This window comes from Sinocyclocheilus anshuiensis, unplaced genomic scaffold (assembly GCF_001515605.1).
Source record: "Sinocyclocheilus anshuiensis isolate Anshui unplaced genomic scaffold, SAMN03320099.WGS_v1.1 scaffold664, whole genome shotgun sequence".
Classification (NCBI taxonomy): domain Eukaryota; kingdom Metazoa; phylum Chordata; class Actinopteri; order Cypriniformes; family Cyprinidae; genus Sinocyclocheilus; species Sinocyclocheilus anshuiensis.
Window position 1 is genome coordinate 208,244 of NW_015554122.1, and position 9,725 is coordinate 217,968.

Consider the following 9,725-nt stretch of genomic DNA (forward strand, 5'->3'; position numbering starts at 1 on the left):
TATAGTGTATATTGAATTTATTGATAAATTGTAATAATTTGACATGAAAGATGATACATACATTTAAAAAGGTTAACAATAAGCCTTTGTAAAGGTAAATAAAAATATGCAGGATTAAATATTTAAAAGATGATGAAAATATTGCTTAAGAATAAATTTACACCACCAAAAATCTTGCTGGTGCGGTGCTTTTGTGGGGATATTTTGTATGGAATATTGTCTGCTGATATGAAAACTTCATATGTATCTCGTAATAATAAATAGCATATTTCGTTTTCTTTTTACATCAAACACATTCAATATTACATATGTATGTAATATAATGTGTATTTCTATTACAGGTTTAGGTCTTAAATTTCATACAAGGTGGTATTAAAAAGGTCTTAAATTTAACTTGTTCATATCTGTAGAAACCCCGTGGTGCCACTTTATTTTGTTTTCTGTTGCTGAATGAATCTTTGCTCATCTCATCTCAGGGCCAATGCCAGGAATGGGAAAAATAGCAAAGCTCCCAAGAAGAAGCCCTCCCGCTCCTCCTCAGATGAAGAGGACGATTATAAAAAAGCTCTAGCGGGACCTCGGCGGCAGGCCACAGTCAATGTGAGCTACAAAGAAGATGAGGAACTGAAGACTGATTCAGATGACCTGGTGGAGGTGTGTGGAGAGGACGTCCCACCGCCAGAGGAGGACGAGTTTGAGACACTGGAGAGAGTTATGGAAGTGAGGATAGGCCGGAAAGGAGGTGAGCACAAGAAATTAAGTATGTTTTGTATTTGATAACTGTTCAGTCTGTGTGAATTGAATAAATCCACACAGCTTTCAATGGGCAGGACTGCAGGTTCAGTCTGTTTCTCTTGAGTCAGAGCGAATTGTGAAAACACATTCAGCTTGGGAGAAACGTTTAGAGATGTATGTTAAAGTGTTGTCTTGTTCTTTAACAGCAACTGGGGCCGTAACCACGGTGTATGCAGTAGAAGCAGATGGAGACCCCAACGCCAACTTTGACCCCAGCAGACAGCCAGGAGAGGTGCAATACTTGATGAAGTGGAAGAACTGGTCCCACATTCACAACACCTGGGAGACAGAGGAGACGCTCAAACAACAGAACGTGAAGGGCATGAAGAAACTGGACAACTTCAAGAAAAAAGATCAGGAGAAAAAAAAATGGTATGATTCCTTTAAAGATACTTAATTTCCTTTAGGTGACGTGGCTTCCGATGCTAATTTGTTCTCACGCTGTCGCCCGTAGGCTCAAAGCTGCCTCGCCTGAGGATGTGGAGTACTTCAACTGTCAGCAGGAGCTCATGGATGACTTGCATTCACAATATCAGCTTGTGGAGAGAATCATCGGTAAGAGGATGCTGCCTCCCATTGTCTTTATTTCAATACATTGTTGTTTATTTAGTGTTTATTTACCTTTACTGTTGTCTTAATCTTGCAGGACATTCAAATCAGAAGTCTGCCGCAGGTTATCCAGATTACCTTTGTAAATGGCAGGGGCTGTCATACTTTGAGTGCAGTTGGGAAGACGGTGCTCTCATTGCCAGAAAGTTTCAAAAGTGCATTGATGAATACATGAGTCGGAATCAGTGCAGAACCATTCCCTCCAGAGAGTGCAAGGTAACGGCACTCAACGCCGGTCATCTGAGCAAGTAAATGAAACCGGCTGCTGTCCAACCAGTTAAATGTTGAATTTCCTTTAGGTTTTAAAACAGAGGCCACGGTTTGTACCCATGAAGAAGCAGCCTCTCTACATTGGCGCAGATGGTTTGGAGCTGCGGGACTATCAGTTGGAGGGTCTGAACTGGATGGCCCATTCTTGGTGCAAGTATGTCCGTTTGGTTTCTTCCTAATAGACATCACCCTGGTTTCATTGATGGATAGATTGCCACAGTTGTGAATGATTTCATGAGTTTCTTCATCACTCATACTCTTCTGCTTTCCCAGAGGAAACAGTTGCATCCTGGCAGATGAGATGGGTCTGGGCAAAACCATCCAGACTATCAGTTTTCTCAATTACCTGTTCCATGAGCACCAGCTTTACGGGCCGTTCCTTCTGGTGGTGCCTCTGTCTACCCTCACATCCTGGCAGAGGGAGATCCAGCTCTGGGCTCCTCAGATAAATTTTGTGGTGTACCTGGGAGACATCAGCAGCAGAAACATGGTACGATTTAAAAAAAATGCAAGAGTGTGCATTTCCTAGATTTTCTTGCACACAAGAAGTGTAACGCCAGTATGTTTGTTGTCAGATCCGGACACATGAATGGATGCATCCGCAGACCAAGCGACTGAAGTTCAACGTTCTGCTTACTACATATGAAATTCTGCTGAAGGATAAGGTACAACTCGAGTCAAAAGCTGAGTTTGATGCATATATTATGTGACCCTGGACCACAAAACCAGTCATAAGGGTCAATTTTTTTAAATTGAGATTTATACATCATGTAAGCTTAAATAAGCTCTCCATTGATGTATGGTTTGTTAGGATAGGACAATATTTGGCTGAGATACAACTATTTGAAAATCTGGAATCTGAGGGTGCAAACAAATCAAAATATTGAGAAAATCGCCTTTAAAGTTGTCTAAATTAAGTTCTTAGCAATGCATATTACTAATCAAAAATTAAGTTTTAATATATTTACAGTAGGAAATTTGCAAAATATCTTCATGGAACATGATCTTTACTTAATACCCTAATGATTTTTGGCATAAAAGAAAAATCAATCATTTTGACCCATACAATGTATTTTTGTCTATTGCTACAAATATACCCCAGCGACTTAAGACTGGTTTTGTGCTCCAGGGTCACATATATTAAAGAGAGAGGAATGTGTATTTTAGCAGAGCAGAGAGCTCATTGTTATATTTTCTCTTGCAGTCATTTTTAGGAAATGTGAGCTGGGCGTTCATTGGTGTAGACGAGGCCCATCGGCTGAAGAACGACGACTCACTCCTCTACAAGACTATGATTGAGTTCAAGTCCAACCACAGGCTCCTGATCACAGGCACACCCCTCCAGAACTCACTCAAAGAGCTCTGGTCTCTGCTGCATTTTATTATGCCTATAAAGTAGGTGTGCTCTTGTTGTATCAGTCGACTTGTGTTTTTTGTTTTTCAGTTCAATGTGTAGCCACAGTTTTTCAGTGCAGTGCTACTATATGCAAGTGAGCTTTTCATGTGGTATTTTGGTAGCTCTTGTAAAGCTTTGTGGTTCGTTTTAAACTGTCAAGGCTAAGTACCATGGAGAGAAGAGTTAACCACATTCTTGTATTGGTGTAATACAATGATGACACTGAATGAAGGGCTGATATAAGCTGGCATGTTGGTAGATTTCACTCGTGGGAGATGTTTGAAGAGGAACATGGCAAAGGCAGAGACTCTGGCTATACCAGCCTTCATAAGGAGCTGGAGCCCTTCCTGCTGCGCAGAGTGAAGAAGGATGTGGAGAAATCTCTGCCTGCCAAGGTGGAGCAGATCCTCAGGGTAGAGATGAGCGCTGTTCAGAAACAATACTACAAGTAAGAGAACCCCCAGCATTTAGAGTAAAGTGCTGAGTACAGTAGAGAGAGACGGCACAAACATCAGCATGGAATCTAAATGGATCCCTTTTTACTTTATTCATGTGATTAGTCTTGTCATTCTATATTCTAACAAATTATTTTTCCTGAAGAAAAATCTGGCTATATAATTCCCACTTAAGTCCACTTTTACAATGAAATCCCCCTAGTTACATGTATTATAATATTTTTTTTTTAGGTGGATATTGACGAGAAACTATAAAGCCCTGAGTAAAGGCACTAAAGGAAGCAAGTCGGGCTTCCTCAACGTCATGATGGAGTTGAAGAAATGCTGTAACCACTGCTACCTCATTAAATCGCCTGAGGACGAGTTCTACAACAGACAAGAAGGCCTACAGGTGGGTTTTCACCTCCAGACGGAAAGCACTAATTAGTCAAAATTGTAATAGCTACAAATATAACAAGGTTATAAAAATATAAACAAAAATATTTTATATGTTCATATATATTTTCAGTGTCGCATCAAAATATATATTTTTTTAAAGGTCACAAATGGTTTGGATAAAATATCATTAAAGGGTTAGTTCACCCAAAAATGAAAATTAGGCCTACGTTTTACTCACCCCCGAAGCATCCTAGGTGTATATGACTTTCTTTTTTCAGACGAATCCAGTCGGAGTTATATTAAAAATTGTCCTGGCTATTCCAAACTATCATTGCAGTCAGCGGGTGTTGCAGTACTTCAGTCCAAAAGAAGTTAAATAAAAAGCGCCCATCCATAAAAAAAAGTCTCTCACGGCTCCGGGGGGTGAACAAAGCCTCCTGTAGCAAATCGATGCGTTGTTGTAAGAAACATATTCATATTCAAAACGTAATAATCACTTGAATCTAGCTTGCGCTCACTGTTGTAAAGGGAAGAAGTTCCGGGAGGATGTCGTATGAGGTCGGCTTTGTGCATGCGCCGCTCAGAAGTGAGGCACACGGAAACACAGCAGAGAGATCAAAACAAAACACCGGTCACTTATTAGAAGTGCAAAACGAGGATTTGTAAAGAAGAATGTCAGAGGATTTCGATATAAGCCAAGGCACAATATCTGAATTTTTGTTTATAAAAAGTTTAACATTAGTTGCTTGCAAACCCCTAAAGTGACAATTTGTGCTTGCATGAGAAACTTCTATGTAAAAGAAAACGGCATGTTCACCGGTTACCAGTTGCTGTTTGTTTTTCCTGTGCATTCATATGTTTTTTGTGAATTTGTGGGCTGTGGCTCTTAACTGGGGTCGAGGGCCCACTGTTGGGACTTAGCAAAATTTCAAGGTGGCATAGGATGACATGAAAGTATTTAAATAAATAAATTGTTAATATAATTTAAAAAAATAAGACTCTAAATTAGAATTCTCTGACTAACTGTTACTAAGCTCTAAGCAGACATCTCAGAAAATACCTATGTGGCAGAATATTGAATTTTGTGTTGAAAAAAAGGTTGAACTTCTGCTTTAGTGGCTTCATAGTTAAAGGTGATCTTTTCAAAAGCTCTTGCTGGAGGAAAATCTTGTCCTGCATATAACCACAGCTAACCGAAACCAGTGGGTCAGCACTGACTACATACAGAGTGAACTGATATATTGTCTGCAGCACCTCATTCGCAGCAGTGGGAAGCTGATTCTTCTGGATAAGCTGCTGGTTCGGCTGAAGGAACGAGGGCACCGTGTGCTTATCTTCTCCCAGATGGTCCGGATGCTGGACATCCTGGCTGAGTACCTGAAGTACCGGCAGTTCTTATTCCAGGTGATGGCAGGACTCACTCACTGCAAGTGATCTGGAGTTAAGTGGCTCAGGTGTGACTTACGGTAGTGTTTGTGTTTATAGAGACTGGATGGTTCCATAAAGGGTGAAATGAGGAAGCAGGCTTTAGATCATTTCAATGCAGAGGGCTCTGAGGTATGTGTGAAATCACGGAATATTCATTCTTATTTTAAATATCTGTTGTAGCATTCATTACATTATCATTGATGCATTGTGAAGTCTAAAATTGCATCACTGTTTGTTACTTTCATAATTCACAATTCATATTTATAAAAATAATACATTAGGCTTTAGGTTCACAGAATGTAAAATCAAAATATAAAGAATATGATTTTGGTAAACTAACTCAAACAAATATGCTGATATGTATTTGTGATTAATAATGTAATTTAAATGAATGACAAATAATCATGCATATTCTGTAAATATTCATCATAAAGTGTAATTGCTGAAGAAAGTTTGTAAATTACAAAAAAAAAAAAAAAAGCTTGAAAAGTTGAGGTTTGCCATTGTCTCTTTGCAGGATTTCTGCTTCCTGTTGTCCACGCGAGCAGGTGGTCTGGGCATTAACCTGGCCTCTGCAGATACAGTGGTCATTTTTGACTCCGACTGGAACCCTCAGAATGACCTGCAGGCCCAGGCCAGAGCGCACAGGATTGGTCAGAAAAAACAGGTCAGCCTCCACATTAACTCACACATTACATGCAATGAAACCAAAGCGTTCTAAAAATATTTACCTGATATACAAGTTCTGTAATGAATACTGGCTTCATTACGTTAATATTGATTAGGACTGCATATTGAGAATAAAATGGAAAGGGATATGTGACAGGCTATGCTGTAATCGCCGTAGGTAAGCAGGGCCTTTGGTGTTCGTTCAACACAACTAAAATTTGGTCTTGGCCAGCAGCAATATCAGTTTTTAAATGTTTATCATATTGCAGTGCAAATAGCAATATATGGTGATAATTACGATCTCTTGTTTTGTTAAAATTGTGACATTTGTAACGTTTCATTGTAATCTGGTCTAACGTCACGTCTGACCGCTTCTGAGTGTATAATAATAGTAGTGCTACTGATTAATAATAATAGTAGTGCTACTGATTAATAATAAATAGTAGTGCTACTGAAAAAAATCACGATCCTAACCTCTATCTCCATGTTGAAACCACAGTTAGCCAGACAGTGATTCATGTTTTTTTTTTCTTGAATTGTTCAAAAAATTGTTTTCTGGAATGCCATGAGCCTGGAGACGGTATTGTATAATCTATACATTTATTCTTTAGAATTTAGTCTAGGCCACTACCTTTGATGTTTATGCAATCTTATCTTTCAGGTGAATATATACCGTCTGGTGACAAAGGGCTCAGTTGAGGAGGAGATTATTGAGAGAGCCAAGAAGAAAATGGTGTTGGACCACCTCGTGATTCAGAGGATGGACACCACTGGAAAGACAGTCCTTCACACGGGTGCTGCTCCTTCCAGGTACAGCTGCCAATATAACTTATAAATACAGTTTTTCATTGAAGAACATACAGTTCTTGAAAATTATTTGTGGTTGGTTGAGTTAGTATATAGGCAACATGCCAAAATAAAAGCTTGCTGATTTTAAGTTTGAAAATTATGAAAATTCATATTAAAAAAAGTAAATATTAGCATTTTATTTTTAAGTTTGCTATAAAATAATTGTAGTTTTATTTAATACTCCCTTTTCATTTTAAAATATAATAGAATTATAACACTTTATTATTTTGTTTATTTTATTTAAAAAAAGTGCAATAATATTATTACTATTATTATTTTTTACAGTTATATTTAATAGGTCACACTATGTGCAGTGTGAAGACCAAACCAAATCTTCAGGAGCTCTTTTGAGAACCAGGCTGAAAAACTTGCGTGCACCTATGTATATATGTATATGTTATATATGTAAGGTATAATCTATGGCTTGCCGTGCAATAAAGGATTTTAAACGCACGACATATATATAAATGATGTGTTATTGTTTGATTCGTCTGCAGTTCTACTCCATTCAACAAGGAGGAACTGTCATCCATCCTGAAGTTTGGTGCTGAAGAACTTTTCAAAGAGCCGGAAGGAGAGGAACAGGAACCTCAGGTCTGTGGGATTTAACACTAGGGGTGGGCAATATACTGGATTTGGACTATCGCCTCTATCACGGTTATGCTCATGTGACGTTTCTGTGTTGCGGCATCATGAAAGCTTGTCATTTGAATGTGTTTTTAATAGGGCTGCACGATAAATCGCATGCGATATTTAACGCGCATCTTATCAGTAAAGCCATTCTGTAATCAGCGGTAAATCTCATCACCTGCGTGCTTTCACATTGAGCAGCATTAACTACACAGAGCCGTTGTTCACTGACGAGCTGCGCAAAAAATCGCGCGAATATGAACGTGGTTTTGCGCAACTCGTCAGTGAACAACGGCTCTGTGTAGTTAATGCTGCTCAATGTGAAAGCATGCAGGTGATGGAGATTTGTCAGTGAACAACGGCTCTGTGTAGTTAATGCTGCTCAATGTGAAAGCACGCAGGTGATGAGATTTACCGCTGATTACAGAATGGCTTTACTGATAAGATGCGCGTTAAATATCGCATGCGATTTATCGTGCAGCCCTAGTTTTTAAGCACTGCGGTTTAAAAACAAGTGAAGTTAAACCATTTGAGTGCACTGTCTGTTTGTGTGTGCACTTAAAGCTACTCCTCACACAGTGCACAAGTAATGAACTGAGTTCTCAACTGGTGACTTATGTGGCTTAAATGGTCAAATACACACTTGCGTGTCAAAATGTCCTCTTTGCGAGTATCCCTGTAAACACAGTCGGTTATAACTTAAGCGAAAGTAAACAGTTAAAAGAAAAATCAGTATATTAGATCTGTGCATTTGGTCTTAAAGGGACAGCAGGCTAATAAACCTGCTGCTATCTGTGTCATGAATGTTAATCAAACAACAAAAGAGAGAAAATCTCTCGCTGCCCTTGACTGAATCACTTCTGTAACTTTAATAGGAATAAATATGTATTTAATTTACCCAGTGAAGACTATGCAGTGCTTTACATACAATTTTAGTATTTTTTATTTCTAGTGCTTGAGGTTTTTGATGTAGGTTTATTTCATTTGTTTCTTTGTTCTATTGTAGGTTTTTGTCCTATAGTTTTTGTTCTTATTTTATCACTGACTGTTTACTTAAACCTCACTTAAAGCAAAAACAACTGTATTGTGTGATGTGATATATATATATATGTGTGTGTGTGTGTGTGTGTGTGTGTGTTATCGTGAAATAAATAAAAATATTCATATTGTTGATATAAATTTTTAACACAAACATAGTCATCAGCGTATGGCCGTGTACTTCTATGAAGCAACTTATGTTTGACATGTTTGTTGATCTGGTAGGAGATGGACATTGATGAAATCCTGAAGAGAGCAGAGACCAGAGAGAACGACCCTGGACCATCGACTGTAGGAGAAGAGCTCCTCTCTCAATTTAAGGTATTCATTTAAACCTTACATCAGTCTGTGGCACTTCCACCTGTGTGCTGGACACCTTCTCAAGAGGCTGTCAGTTACATGATTAACACAATTAAACAATGCTTGCTCCATCTTGCAGGTGGCAAATTTCTCCATGATGGAGGAGGAGGAGATTGACATGGACACTGAGAGGGATGATAGGAACTGGGATGACATTATCCCAGAGGAGCAGCGGAGGAGACTCGAGGAAGAGGAGCGACAAAAAGAGCTAGCAGAGATCTATTTACTGCCCCGCATGAGGAAGTGTGCTAAACAGGTTAGCCAGTCATACAGCATTTAACAGTGCCAGTAATGTCAAATGCTTGGGTTATGTCATGAACTATATTCATTCTATAAAATGAATAGGGTTAATGAATGTTATGCTGGTCCATAAAAAACTAACATACACCCCTAGTTCTTTGTACTGTTTTCATGTGCTTTTTTAAATTTGTGATGACAGAACAACTTTAATGGAAATGAGGGCAGGCGTAGCCGGAACAGACGATACTCTGGTTCAGACAGTGACTCTGTCTCTGACAGAAAGAGGCCCAAGAAACGAGGAAGACCTCGAACTATTCCAAGAGAGAACATTAAGGGTTTCACTGATGCTGAGATACGCAGGTAAAGCAGATTCAACACTAGGAGTGAAAATCAGCGATAAAAGCATTATTTATTTAATTAGTGGTGAGAATTCACTGTGAAGTTTATTAATTGTTTTTCTTCACACCAAATATGTGACCCTGGAGCACAAAAGCAGTCTTAAGTCGCTGGGGTATTTTATAACAATAGCCAAAAATACAATGTATGGGTCAAAATTATAGATTTTTCTTTTATGCCAAAAATCATTAGGATATTAAGTAAAGATCATG

At 38.7% G+C, this 9,725-nt stretch overlaps 1 protein-coding gene across 3 annotated transcripts in view; it reads left to right on the forward strand.

The window, feature by feature from the left end:
• Positions 1–9,725, forward strand: part of LOC107670034 (chromodomain-helicase-DNA-binding protein 1-like) — a 43,105-nt gene that overhangs the window by 20,530 nt on the left and 12,850 nt on the right. For 2 of the 3 annotated variants that reach the window (XM_016462499.1, XM_016462498.1), the window contains exons 7-24: positions 477–742; positions 942–1,167; positions 1,250–1,350; positions 1,442–1,620; positions 1,704–1,828; positions 1,948–2,164; positions 2,250–2,339; positions 2,879–3,069; positions 3,330–3,518; positions 3,757–3,916; positions 5,155–5,307; positions 5,389–5,460; positions 5,849–5,998; positions 6,662–6,810; positions 7,347–7,443; positions 8,743–8,838; positions 8,957–9,133; positions 9,317–9,477. In XM_016462499.1, coding sequence (XP_016317985.1) covers positions 477–742; positions 942–1,167; positions 1,250–1,350; positions 1,442–1,620; positions 1,704–1,828; positions 1,948–2,164; positions 2,250–2,339; positions 2,879–3,069; positions 3,330–3,518; positions 3,757–3,916; positions 5,155–5,307; positions 5,389–5,460; positions 5,849–5,998; positions 6,662–6,810; positions 7,347–7,443; positions 8,743–8,838; positions 8,957–9,133; positions 9,317–9,477 — 2,799 coding nt within the window. The remainder of the gene's footprint in view (positions 1–476; positions 743–941; positions 1,168–1,249; positions 1,351–1,441; positions 1,621–1,703; positions 1,829–1,947; positions 2,165–2,249; positions 2,340–2,878; positions 3,070–3,329; positions 3,519–3,756; positions 3,917–5,154; positions 5,308–5,388; positions 5,461–5,848; positions 5,999–6,661; positions 6,811–7,346; positions 7,444–8,742; positions 8,839–8,956; positions 9,134–9,316; positions 9,478–9,725) is intronic. The other variant, XM_016462500.1, reaches the window with a different exon arrangement.